The sequence below is a fragment of the Melospiza georgiana genome, chromosome 9, assembly GCF_028018845.1.
Source record: "Melospiza georgiana isolate bMelGeo1 chromosome 9, bMelGeo1.pri, whole genome shotgun sequence".
NCBI lineage: Eukaryota > Metazoa > Chordata > Aves > Passeriformes > Passerellidae > Melospiza > Melospiza georgiana.
Genome location: NC_080438.1, coordinates 10,118,141 through 10,131,949, shown reverse-complemented (window position 1 = coordinate 10,131,949; position 13,809 = coordinate 10,118,141). Strand labels below are relative to the sequence as shown.

At 44.1% G+C, this 13,809-nt stretch overlaps 1 protein-coding gene across 4 annotated transcripts in view; it reads right to left on the bottom strand.

The window, feature by feature from the left end:
* The window catches only part of NEK7 (NIMA related kinase 7), a 62,159-nt gene extending 48,717 nt beyond the window's left edge, over positions 1–13,442 (bottom strand). For 3 of the 4 annotated variants that reach the window (XR_009114827.1, XM_058030364.1, XM_058030366.1), the window contains exons 1-2: positions 13,360–13,442; positions 2,584–2,668 (exon numbers count right to left, since the gene is read on the bottom strand). Coding sequence is in view for 3 of the 4 variants with exons in the window: in XM_058030364.1 (XP_057886347.1) it covers positions 2,584–2,640 (57 nt within the window). In the remaining variant the exon portion in view is untranslated. Of the gene's footprint in view, positions 1–2,583; positions 2,669–11,778; positions 11,844–13,359 lie in introns of those variants that run through there. The other variant, XM_058030365.1, reaches the window with a different exon arrangement.
* Positions 13,443–13,809: the final 367 nt, after the last annotated feature.

The following is a 13,809-nucleotide window of genomic DNA, read 5'->3' as shown; positions in this document are numbered from 1 at the left end:
CTCTCTCACTGCAACCTCCCCAGTATTGCCAGTGCACTGTATGCCAGTGCACTATATCCAGCCAAAAATTCATCTGGATTGTTAAAATAAAACTCAAAATCAACTTGATCATTTCTTTTTGATTACTTACAGATTCAGTTCAAAAGCAAAACCAAACAAACAGTTGGATTGAAACAATTTAGAGAGTCCAACAAGCAGTTAAGAGTGGAGTCAGACGGGCTTTTCCTAACTGGGCTTTTTTGTTGAAGAAATCACACCACACATTTCTAGAAATATTAAGCCAGGTTCCTTCAGTAAGGATTCCTAAGCTATAAAACTAAGCTCACTCCAGTTGAGAGAACATTAAGGAGACTAACAGCCAGCTCCAAGATGAGAAACAGCAGCAGAAAAGTTATTTTCTTGGAGAAGTTATCAGTGAAATCCCAAAGGACACTACACTATTCAAGGCATATAATGCTGCAATAAAGGTTCTTTAGATTCCCAATTTATCCAGCTGAAAATATGGCTGCAAAGCCTTGCAGAAGATTCCCTTAGATTTTCACCCTGCTACTCAATGCTAGTATCTCAAGGTTACCAGTCCAAAACTAGTGGGAGATACCACCCCAAAGACTGTGAATCATTGCTTTTACATTAGCTATTACCACACAGGAAAAAGATTTACACAACCATTTCCATTTACCATGGAAAAACTTCCAGGAAAAGTTAAACTGATTGGTCAGTTACCACCAAAACGCAAGTTAGACATCTTTAGGAAAAGCAACTGAATGAAACAGACAACAAAATGTTTCACTACTTAAGTCCATTGTGTGTAGACTGAATGCACAGGGCTCTGAGTCCTCATTTTGAAGGGAATACAGGCAACCAAGGAAACAGAGCAGAATAGCAACGCTGAGCAAAGAGATGCTTCCATATAAGAAGAGACTTAATAAGCCACTGTTCTTCAGCTTTGAGAATGCCAAAACAAACACAAAAAACACACCACAAACAAAAAAAAAAAAAAAAACCAAACAAACCTCAAGAAGTAAGGGATGTATATGCTGCCTTCAGTTTATGGTTTTTCAGATCTAGTAAGAGATTAATGCTTGTCTCTATTTAGATGTTAAAATGCTCTCATTCTACTCTTACAAAAGTGCTGGAATTTAAGAGTCTACTGCCTCAGATTGCTAATCCACATTTTTCTATCTTCCTCCATAACCTTTTCACAATGTGGAAGCAGTTTGGGAGTACTATCTGCACTCACAAAACATCTTTGTGATGTAAGGGAGTAGAGTGTTTTAACTTATAGATAAACTCTGATGGAGCTTTCAGGCACTTCATTCCAAATAGCAACTGAGTTTCTGATAGCACTTACTGTGGCTGGAGGACTGCAGCCTGCAGTGCACCTCAGCAATCAACAGTGGGTTCAGTCCAGTATTGATCAACACCATCTTTAATGATCTGGATAATGGGGCCAAGTGTGATTTCAGAAAGTTTGCTGATGACACAAACTGGGAGGACTGGATGGACCAGAGGGTCATGATGTCATCCCAGGGGCTCCTGACAGGCTGCACTAAAGGGCTGCCAGGAGCCTCACACAATTCACCACAGAGAAGTGGGAAGCTCTGCACATGGTTGGCAATAACCCCAAAATGCAGCAGGAACACTGGGCACTGACCTGCTGGAAAGCAGCCCCACAGGCCAGCCCTGGGGTCCCACTGGACACCAACACAAACAGGGGCCAGCAATGCACTCCATGGTGGACAGGGATGTCCTGGGCTGCTTTTGGAGAGTGGTGCCAGGAGGAGGAGGGAGATGATCCTTCCCCTCTGCTCAGCACTGGCACGAGCACACCTGGAGTGCTGCATCCAGCTCTGGGCCACCCCTACACAGACATACTGGAGAAAGCAACCAGAGCTCAGCAGCACGGATCACAGGGGGAAAGGCTGACAGCAACATCCAGCCTACAGAAGAGAAGATTCAGGGGGAATCTCATCAGTGGGCTCAAATTCCTGAAAAACACATGTTAAAATACAGAGTCAGGCTTCCTTCAGCAGTGCCCTGTGACAGGACCAGAGGTGATGGGCACAGGCTGAAACACTGAAGGTTTCATCTGAACATCAGGAAAGATTTTTTTCATCGTGAGGGTGACAGCAAAAGGGAGGCGGTCCAGGGAAGTTGCAGATTGAAACCTGATGCCTGGTTTCAACCATTACATTTTTGTCAATGTAATGACAGAAATCCATACAGTATCACTGTCAGGAGCTGTAAGAAGATGTAGGTAAAGCCAACAGTCTGAAATAAATAGGGTATTTTGGATACAGTTTTGAAGCATAGAGTTTAACAACTCAAGATTTCTTAAGGAAACAACTGTATTCCTCTTTGCTTCTTCCTCACCCTACAACTTCAGCTTCCCAAAGTCAGTGAAACAGCAGGAGGCAAAAATTAAAACCAACTGTTTTCTATGCATTACTGGACTGATATAGAATTCATTTCAAGATCATGAGAATACATTCTATCTGTTCACAGTTTCATTGTTACCATGAGAAACAATGTTATCCCTATTTAAGAAATGAGTTACAGTTAAAAAACCCCAGATATATGTACCTGTGGCTGAAATGGTGGAGCAGTAGGCCCCTGCATTCCTTGTGATTGTTCATCCATTCTATCAAGCAGCAATGTCTCTTATGTCCTGAAAAGAAAAATACAGTCATTACACTGTAATTCAGCCAGTATTTATGATTAATGAACATCAGCAGAAGAACAAAGGAATTAATCTTCTCAATTGTATGCTTGAGTTTAGGAACATTTAACTAGCTCTGCACTGTTTGGGGAAGGAGATTTTCTTATGCTTAGCTGTTCTATGAAATTTTAAAAATCACTATAGGCACCTGAATTTATCATTAATAATGTGAATTAAAACTATTTGCACCAGACAAATGACTCTGCCTGATAAAAGCTGCATCATCCCATTACTCTTCAGGGGCACCAACCATGTGTTTAACTCTGTAGATGTCTGACCTACAGGCAGCAGGGCAAAGAGCAGATCAGCAGCAGAGTTAAACTGCAGCACACATACTGCACTGCATTGATTTAGCTGTGGGTTTTAGGGAGTATGCAAGAGTAGTTCCATCCAAACAGAAAAAAAAGCTAAACATGTACACAGTACATTCTGACAAGCTAGTTAAGAGGCCTTTGGAATACTGTGAACTTCTCATTTCCCATCAGTAAGATGGGAGGAAAGATGCCTGCCACATTCCCAACAGAGACACACAAGGCTTTGACCAGTAATAAGAGCTGCAAAATGCACTGAACCACTAGCAGTAAAAACAGGAGAGACAAATGCAAATGCTTATAAGACTTTTTTTCCCCCTCAACTAAGTGCATCCTTTCTTAGGCACCCCTGAGGGGGAGCAGGTGCAGCAGCCTGTGCTACTGATGCCTTCAAGGGCAAGCTTTGTTCAGAAGAAGACAACACAAAAGTTCACTACAGCTTCGAAGCCAAACAATGAAATAAGCTTTCATACAAGTAAGAAGCAAGGCCTGAACAACTTCTTCATCACACAAAGATGAAGTATCCCTGCCTATTACCTGGTCAAACCTGCCAAGGCCTTCAGAAGAAGAAGAATCATGTGTCTGACAAGGATATTATCCTTGCTTTTTAATTTATTGTTTTCTTATTCCCTGCTCCAAATTCTGAATGTTCTACAGACAGACACAGAAAATGTTTTCTGACACCATTAAATGTTTAACATGAGGAAATTTCCTGTAATACATTTATTCTGCTAAACCTATGTTCTTCCACATACAAAGCTATTTACACTCTACACAGATTCCTACAGCTTTAAACACACGCAAATCTTCCCAGTAATTCCTCTAGATTATTCAAAGGGTTACAAATAACTCTCAACAGAAAACCTTGGAAAAGCTTCTCAAAGGAAATTCCAAAATATTCAAGAAACTAATGAATGGCTTGTGCTCGCTGCACTGCTGCCACTCTTACAGTATTGTTGTGGTAAGATCACCAACAGACAAAAGAGGCACCAGGCAGCTCTGCAGCTTCTCATGAGCTGCCCTTGTGCAGTAAGCAGTGGACAGCATACACAAACAAATCATTAGTGATCTGCTCTCCCTGGCCCATTGAAAGCAGTCACCCACATGCCATCCCAGCTCCATCAGCAATTCCTGACACCAAACCACAGCCACACTCAGAGCAACCAAAGGTCTCCTTAGGCTTTGCCTTCCCATCCATCATAGATCCACACAAAGCACACAGCTTGGGGCTTCCTGCTGTTCTGTATTACCTGTAATTGATTCAAAGATAAAGGGGATACCTGTTTAAAATTGAAATGCAATTAGAAGACACATCTATTTCTGTCCACAGTGACCACCTTCTGCAAATCCATCAATCCATCACACTGATAAAGGTTCACAGAAATGAAGCAACAGGTGAGGCAAGTCAATAACAGCATCCCCAAAACATCCAAATGCAACTCATGTTTTTCAATACTCTTACTCCAATCACACGGGGGAAAGGATTCCTTGCCTTCACCATATCCTTTGCCAAAAAAAGGAACTTTCTTAATCATTCATCTTGCAAACATGATGTTCACCATTTTGATGATGAAGATCACTTGGATTTGGACAACCGGCACAGAACATGGATCACAGGAACACAGGCATATACACTAAATTTTATACTCTGGTTATGGCTGATAACACTTTACAATTATAGTTAATACTTCTGATTAATTACTAATATTTTAAATCTTTGACTTTTCAGCTCATCAAAACAGTAGCTGGCACCTACTCATAAAGGATGCAGAATGAAGTTCCTGGTGATACAGACAATAAACCAATTTTTCATTGGAAATCACAAGGGCACAGCAACTCCTCTTACTCCACAAGGCAGAAAAGGAGCCCTCACCTGTAGGTCAGACCATCAAACCCCAAGTGCCTGAAATGGGAGTAACACCTTTTCCTTCCTTCACAAACAGGCCTGGCTGTCCTCATTCACTTCCCCAGTGGCCACCTGTCAGAGCTCTGGCTCTCTGCCCACACATCTCAAGATCACACAGATATAAAGCAGCCCAAGAGGCAGAGCTCACTCCCACACCCGAGCTCCCATCCCACAGGCAGCACTCAGCTTTCCAGGTGCTTTCCAGCCAGAGGAAAGGCAGGACTGACTACCCATGGCTGTCAGGGCAAGCAGAGCAGAGGAGCCACTCCTCAACAGGAGCCAGAGGTCATCACTTCCATTTCACTCAAATGTATCCTAAAATAATATTTAAAAAAAAATAGGAAAAACTTGAAATTCTTGTGACTTAAGTCTAGCAACTATGTCTTTAAAAATGTGATCAGAGAAAAAGATGAAATGCACTTCTTAATCACATGAAACATGCTTTTTAAGAACTAGTTTCATAGCTCCAAGTCCATAAAGCATTCACACTGAATTCACATGGTATCTGGGCAAAAATGTTGTTGCTTTAACAGATGGCAGTTCTTCAACAACAAAAAAATACGTTTTCCTGTAGAAAACATCATTAATAGTCTCAATATACATGGTTTCCATTAGCTACTTGCTATGCACTTGTTTGTCAATTTCGCATCTTAAGTGAGAACATACAGTAATCAATGTCAAAGCAGAAACAGCTATACTTTAGGAAAAGAGCATATACTTAAATGAATGCTCAGAATGTTACAGTTCTGCTGAGAATCTGAGAAGCTCAGCCTTCTTTTTTTCTGCAAAACATAGCTGTAACTACTGCACATAATTGCTAACACAGAGTTACACTGGTTCAGGATGTGCTGATCAGGGACACAGTCAATTTGGCTGTTCTCAAAGAATGGAATGTACTGTGTTTACTTCTGGATTACACCACCAATTAAGGCAGATATTTTCAGGTTTTACTATAACCATTACTTTAGTTAAGTTAGAGACAAGGCTCTTCAGGAACAACTATTTTTTGTAAATAATTTTCTTGTAAATTTTGTGTAACATTAGATTCTGCAATCTAACATGGATCTAAAATGAAAAATTTTAGATCAACAAACTTCTCATCTATCTTTACTGAATTTAAAGATAAGGATCAGCCTCAGCTGAGGGGTGGGGGGGAACCCAACAACATATATCAATTCTATGTTTCCATGTAAGAACACAAGCTAAAGAAATATTCCCATTTGCTTGTATCACATCTTGTCTCAGCTACCCAAAAGCACGATTTAAACATAGGTAGAACATTCAAACAGTGCCTCTGGTTGAACCTAAAAAAAAAGCAGTGCTGTGGAAACACGGGTTTAGATTTCCAAGTGCCTTCCTGAGCAGCTGCCCCCCAATTCCTGTGCCTACCGCAGCAGTGCTAATCCAGCAGGGTGTGCCAGGGAGCCCAGGCGTGCCAGCCCTGCTCTCTGTCACCTGCAGTGACACTGACACAACCTCCCAGTGCCACAGCCACAGACCTGGCAGGGGAGACAAACTTCACACCCAGCAGTAACAGCGTGGCACTTCAGGGTAAAAAGCAGCCACAGAACTGCTTTGTAAGGCAGACTGTCTTAAGTCATTCTCTACCTCTTAAACGCAAAAACTTGGCCACTGGAGAGAACCTGCTTGGTGGTCAAGCCCACATTTTGTCAGGTCATCAACACTGATCAACACTCTTCAGCACCCACTCACTGCTGGCAACTCAGGAGCAGGCTGCAGTTTGTAATGTTTATATATTTACATATATTTTTATAGGTATGCATTAATAATGCAAAATGCATTTAAGCTGACACCCACTTGAAGTCAGTCTGCCAAGACTAACTGACAAGGGACAAGGCAGACTCAGTACTGGAAGACCAAGTTCACCATTATCACAATAAAATGTCACATATCCCTACTAGTACACATACATATATATAAACATATATATATCTTAATATGCATATATGTGCACACATCTGTACACAGATTATGTACCTATACCTGTGTATGTACATAGAATATTTCATTTTTACCACTGTCGGCTAATAGTAAATACTTGCTTCACATTGTCCAAAAAACCCAAAATATCTTCTAAAATGTGGAAAACACATAGGATTTGTCAAATTCTCTGCAGAAGCATCCACATCGGAGAGAAGCTGTATATGCAACTTTAATGTACTGAAAGTGATTCAGCTTGGATCCATATACATCTATATTCAAGAAGGATTAGTTTTAATTTTAGAAGCAGTTTCTAAAACTCAGATCAATACTCTCCACAGGATGCCGAGTCCCCTCTGTAGGGACAGCCTTGAATCTGAACAATTCAAATTCCCAGCACTTGTTAATCTTCAGGTAGATATTAACTACCTAATTGAAAATGCTGCATTTTTCAGCAAATTTATATCCAAATTCCCTACTCATGGGCAGTCCAGTCAAAGCACTCAAAAAACACATGGACAGTTAATCTGGGGTAAAAGCTGGGTTTTAGCAAGAGCAGGAGCAGCCATACACAAATAACCCTTTTGGAAGAAAGTAAGGGAATATACTAAGAGTTTGTACACAATCTTCTCATCCATTTGGCCCAACCTACCAGGTTTATTTTCACTCCAACCCTGAAAACACACATGCCATTCACTGTCATTCCCCAGCTACTAAGAGTTTGCTCTGTCAGTGCGGTCTGATTAGAAGATGAAAGTCAAAGCTCTCCTGCTTCACAAGTGTGCTTCCATTCCTCTTCATTTGCACAATTTAAAAAGTTAGTTTGTTTACTTCTCCCTCTCCATTTCAGTTGTGTCACTCAAGTAAATTGCTTATCATGCAAGGTGCTCCCAAAGGGTTATACATGCACTGACTTGCCCCTTATTGAACTGCTTGTTTGTTACTTCTCATGAGCTGAATAAGAAACAGGAACTGAAAGTGCTTGAGCAGCAAGCTTCTACATTCTTCATTTAGTTTCTATTGGCCTGAAAGAAATTTGATAACCCATTTCTTCATACTCAATAGCCAATTATAAAGGGCATAGGTAGATGATAATGTCACAGTGAGAAGTATTGCAGGGAACAATGCACTGTGTTTAACCATGAAACCATCTAGAATCAAAGCCTCAGCCCACACCACAGCAGGCTAAGCAGCTCTAAGGGTGAACAGATGATGTGATGCTGCCCCTTCCCTGCCTTCAGCCATGACTCCTAAACCCTCTTCCTTCCAGTAGGGCTGCTGTGGCTACCCAGACTCCTGGTAAGCAAAGTGAAAATCGCTGAAAACTACCCTTGACAAAGTGACTTTTTCCCAGTTCAGTTCCCAGAATGGTACCATTGCAGAGACAAGGACAGGACTGTGATGGCAAAAGACAGAGAGGAAGATACAGGACTGCTCTAGCCCCAGCTAACTTGGATCAGCTGAATCTACTGCCAAATTACATCTGTAACATGAAATTACACAAGTCAGTCTAACAGCTCAGTGACACCAAAGATCTTTCTTTCTCTCACTTTCTCTGCCACACAATCCCACATCGCCACTGTGAACTCTCAGGCCCCGTTGTCAAGCTGATCCAACTCCCTGGTGCAGCTGGACTTCTGCTCTGCAAGCAGAGAGCAGAACCAGCACCAGGGGAAGTTCAGGGATGGGAGATGTAGGAAAGGGACTACAGAAGTAACAGAACATCTTCCTTCTGGCAACAGTGTGCTAATAAGCTAGCTCACCACATTTTACTGTGCTTTGTCCTCAGTAGGGAGGTGAACAAGCACTTCAAAAAGCTGTAACAGCAAGGCAAGGACCACAACAGAGAGAAGGCAATTCACACAGAGAAGGAAATTCACAACACCAAGCCAAGTGTTTTGTCAACAAAATACTGTATAGGAAAGTAGAACTAGGAAACAAAATAAACAGAAGGAACATAAGTAAGAATAACAAGTTAAACTGGAAAAAGGAAAAGAAACTGAAAGGAGAAAAAATCCCCAAAACTAAAATGTTCAGATAAAGGAAGCTAAAACATGATTTATAAACCCTTACAGGTACAAAACTTCACAGCTCTCACGCACAAGAGAGGAAGCCTTAATGAGGGCACAACTTTAAACACACCTATAAAAGCAAATTATTCATAAAGAGATGCTGAAGAGATTTTACTAAAAGTGTAAACAGGTGATCTTCACACTAGAGTTAAAAACACAAGACAATGAAAAGAGTGAAAGCACTGTCAGATAAACCCACTATGGCTAAGCACAGGGAAAATACATCCCAATTAGAAGACTGGGTGGAGACAAACATGCAACAACTCTGGCTGACAATGTCCATGTTGCTACAGGTGGAGTAGAACACATTTAGCAATAAATTCCACACACTCCTCAAAAATCTCTCATTATCTTAGAAAGCAGTGCAAGACATCCTACTGCAGGCATTAGATGCACGTTCTCAAGCTGAAAAAATTGATCTGTAATATCTAGTTTAAAATCTGCTACCCCAAAGATGAGAAAATGAATGAAGCATTATAAAGAATCAGAAAAGAAACACCAGCCAGGTTTAACAGGCTTCCTGTGAACCTCTGAGCAGCATTACCCTTGACTCCTGAAAGCAGTGAGTGAGCCAGGATCCCTGGGTCCAGAAGCAAGGCAGGCAGCAGCCAGCACACTCACTTCAGAGACAAGCCAACACTCCAGTCTGCAGCTGCTTCTATGTTTCACATCAAAGCACCACTGTGTAAAAGCTGCAGGATCCACGTGTGGCTGTGGAGCACCCTCAATGACCAGCAGTACATGGGACACTGTCTGCAGGCTGCTCCTCAGGTCCTGCAGGTCCCTGCAAAGCTCACACACTGCCCACATACCCAACACACAGTTCTGAATCTCAGTCAGGGCAAGGACTGGAAGTTCACTGCTGCAAAGACAACTCCTTTTTTGGATTTGCTCTCAGATGAGGACAAAAAGGGTACAGAAGAAGGGCCTCTACAGGGCAGGAGGCTATGTGTTTTCCCACCACAAGTTTTTTACTTATTTTTAGAAGTTACTTTTAGTTCACCTGTTATACTTTCGCCTTTCTGCAATCAAGGAATCAGTAATTTTGCAAGCTCTGTTCTCTAACTACAGAAAATTGATATTAACTGAGAAAGAGGGGTTCATCAATACTTCACAGCACCTAATTCAAATATCTCCCAAAGGCTTCAGCAACAATCTAATCTACAAGCTCTACATGAACTTTTATGACATTGTAAAATAATTCATCTGGTCCAACATAAACACAGCTATTAAATAAGACAGCAATAACTTTGCTATAAATCATTCCAAGCAGCTTGAAGAGGCTTGAATGCAGACTCCCAAATGCCACATGATGCAAACAGTCTATTTACTTTGTCACTATAATCCAATACAAAAGTCACTAATATCACGAGATTAACCACATGCAATCAGGTTTTAACATGATTGTTCACAGTATTTTCCTACAAATTCCTCTTTTTAATGTGTTGTTTAAAATTTTATAACAAATTCCCTTGCATAAATGAGTGTTATATGCCCAACAGGTTACAATGGCACTTGAAATACTGCACATTTTCTAGCTACAAAAATCACAGCTGAATCACAGATTTGTTTTACATGCCTGAGACAAATGCACAAGAGTCTGTTCACCAAAAAAGCAACTCATTTTCACAGCATTGCTTCTCTGAAGCTTTTTAAACTAATGTGACAGGAAGAATCACTTTAATACTTATTAGGGAAACAAAATGTGGGATTATGTACTTCAGTCTAGGGTTTTGCTCCTTCCCATGTGGCTAGGGAAGTGAAATGGTGATAAATACAGCAAATCAGTGCTCTAAAGCCTGTCCATATCAGCCCGTATCACCACTTTGGTATTTTGGTCAGTTATTTTCATCTCATTTGCAAAGCACATGGAATGCAGATAAACTGAACAAATTCTCTGGAAATTAGTCAGTTAACTCCTAAAACTATCCATAGTATTAACCTTCACAGGATAATCTCATCATCTCCTAAATCCTAAATCAGAAGGGATTTTCAGATAAACACCAAATCACCAAAAAAACCCCTTGGAGGTAGAGAAGAAGTTAGTGCAGTTGGACTTTTCCTAGGGGACTTTCCGATGTAAGGTGAACTCAACCAAGCATCCAGCACAGATGTTTGGAACAATGTCAAACTTCAGAAGGCAGCAAGGCAGTGATAGTGATAAGCTGAATTTAGCATCAGTATAAAGGCAGAGAGTATTGCACTAAAGTTTATTACACATGGGTAATTTATGAATTTATGAACAAACTGCCTCAGCAAATGTCTCTGTGCACAAATACACAGGACTATGTTTTGTGCAACTGAGCTTATAGAGGGGTTCATATGGCTCTGTCTTAAAATGCAGCAGATACCACAGATCACAGTAAAATGAGCAACTGACTTCCTGCCTGACTCTGTTTTTCATCTGACTTTCTAATTTGTACACAGGCCTTCCAATGAACTCTAAAATGTTTGATTTTTTCCTTCTTTTGAAACAAACTTCCATGGTGAGGATGGGAATCTACTAATCTAATTTGTGTAGACCCTGGAAGATGCTGTGATAAGTCCAACAAAAAAAGATTTTTGGTTGAATAAAATTCCTTTATCTCAATTTATTTTTTTTACTGCAATGATTAACTAGTATGCCGAATAAAAATATCTATGATAAAGGCAGTATCTCCATCCTTACAGTGAACAACTTCTAAGTGTGCTCTGACATGCCATCTACTCAAACATCAGGCATTTCTGAATATAGTATCTTAGTATTTTGAAATTAAAGAATAAGTGCTCTCAGTATTATTCTTAGTACCAAAACATTTAAAAATAACAAACATGGTTTTAAGTTCTTACTTTAAAGCTGCCGGACTTGCTTGTAAGTTTCCCTCTTTCAACCACAGTTTTCCTTCCTCTGCGTAAGTTTTCCATGAACTAATGACTGTTTTCCACTGCATTTCATCTCTCTCAAGACAGTGCAAGTCTGTAGTTTAAACAGACATTTCTACAGCACTGCAACACTTGAGTTCTCTCCTAAACTGCCTAGGAAAAAACAAAAAAAAACTTTTAAATCTCATTCTTCCTGATTTAGCCAATCTGTGAATCTAACTGTCCAATCTAATAATCCAAACTGTGTATCTTATGCAATTCCTGCATCTCAGGCTTGTCATACGACTTTATACAGGAAATACATCCAGTACATTCCACAAAATTACTGTGCACATGTGACCTTTCCTGAGAAGTGATGCCACTATTGCAATCCGAAAAAATACCTCTATCACTTCAAAAGGTGACAAAAGTTACCATTCAGTTGGTGCAAGGAGGGAAAAAAACATTTAGAAAGCTTTTCTCTAATATCAAGAATTAAATATTTGTGTGATTAATGAAGAACACACGTCCCCTCACCATATTTTATTAGAAGTACGGTGATTATCTTAAGTTGTTTTACCAGTACCCTCCAAAAACGCCCCTCAAAAAATGCAGAGCAAACCAAAGCATACTGCACTCCAAGAACTGCGTTCTGAACCCTACAACCACGCAGGATCAGCTCACACGAACACTGAAAGGAACGCGGGGCCGGTACCGGGACAGCCGAGCCGGGATGCTCGGTAAGCCGAAGGAGAGGACGCTCATTCCCATACGGAGAATGCCTCACTTCCAGCGTGTCCCACCAGGCCGCAGCTCTCCCCAGGCCCTCTCGGGACAGAGGCCGCCGGGACGGGGCTGCCCCCCCTCACAGCCGGTGACAGCGCTGTTGTCACCGCTGCCGTGTGGCACCCCCAGGCTGGGCTGTCCCGGGAGCATCTGCCCGACACCCAGCCCCAAGCGAGAGGAGGGCACGGGAGCCTGGAGGAAACCGGGTGAAAGTGACGAGGAACACCAAGGAAAGCAGCTCCGCCGGCGGCAGGCACACAAGGAGCCCGGCGCGGCAGAGGCACGGGGACCGGCCGGGCCGCAGGCAGGCTGGGGCCGCAGGCAGGCTGGGGCGGAGGTGGCGAGGCCGCCGGGCAGGGTCCCCGGCCGCCCGCTCCTTCAGCGGAGGCGGCGCGGCAGCCGCCACGGGGCGAGACGCCACCGGAGCGCTCAGGGCGCCGCTTGCCCGGCCGGCACACGGCGGCTCGGCGCCCCTCCAGCCGCGGGGCAGGTGCCGGTGCCCCGGACGCGGCACAGCCCGCTGCCGTCCCGCCCCAGCGCCGCGCACAAACTTTCTCGCTCCGGCCCCGCGCCGCTCCCTCCCCGTGCGGCGGGCGGAGCGGCAGCCGCCGCGGCCAATGGCGCCGCGCGCCGCAGCCCCGCGGCCAATGAACGGCGGCGGGAGGCGGGACCACCGGCAAACCCCGCGGCGGGGGGAGCGCCCCGGCAGAGCCGGCTCGGCCGCCCAGACCCCCGGGACCCCCCGGCTCCGGAACCCCCCGAACCCGCCGCAGCCCCGCTCACCGAGCAGCCTGGCTCCGCCTGCTCCTGGCGCGGGAGACCGAGACCGGCCCCCGCTCCTCCCCGGCGCCTCGAGCCCGGGGCCGCGCCGGCGCTGGCAGCGGGCGCCTAGCGGGGCTCCTGACGGGCGGCGCAGGCACCGGCGGCAGCCCCGACCTGCTCTCCGCCCCCCGCCGCTCCTGCCAGGCCCGTAAACATCCCGGCATCCCCGAGGATGGGGCGGGGCGGCCTCCCGGCCCCGCCTCGTACCGCTCCCTCCGCCCGGCCGGAGGCGCCGCGTCCGCCCGGCCTGGCTGCGGTCTGTGCCGGCGGGCCCGGTCCGGCTGTGCCCGGGCAGCTGCTCTGGAAATGACCGGGGCTGTACGTGCGGTGAGACGGGCAGTGCTCATCGCAGCGTGTTCGTGCCGTGGGGCACGGCGGGGCCCGGGCACTGCGGTTCCGCAGCGGGCACGG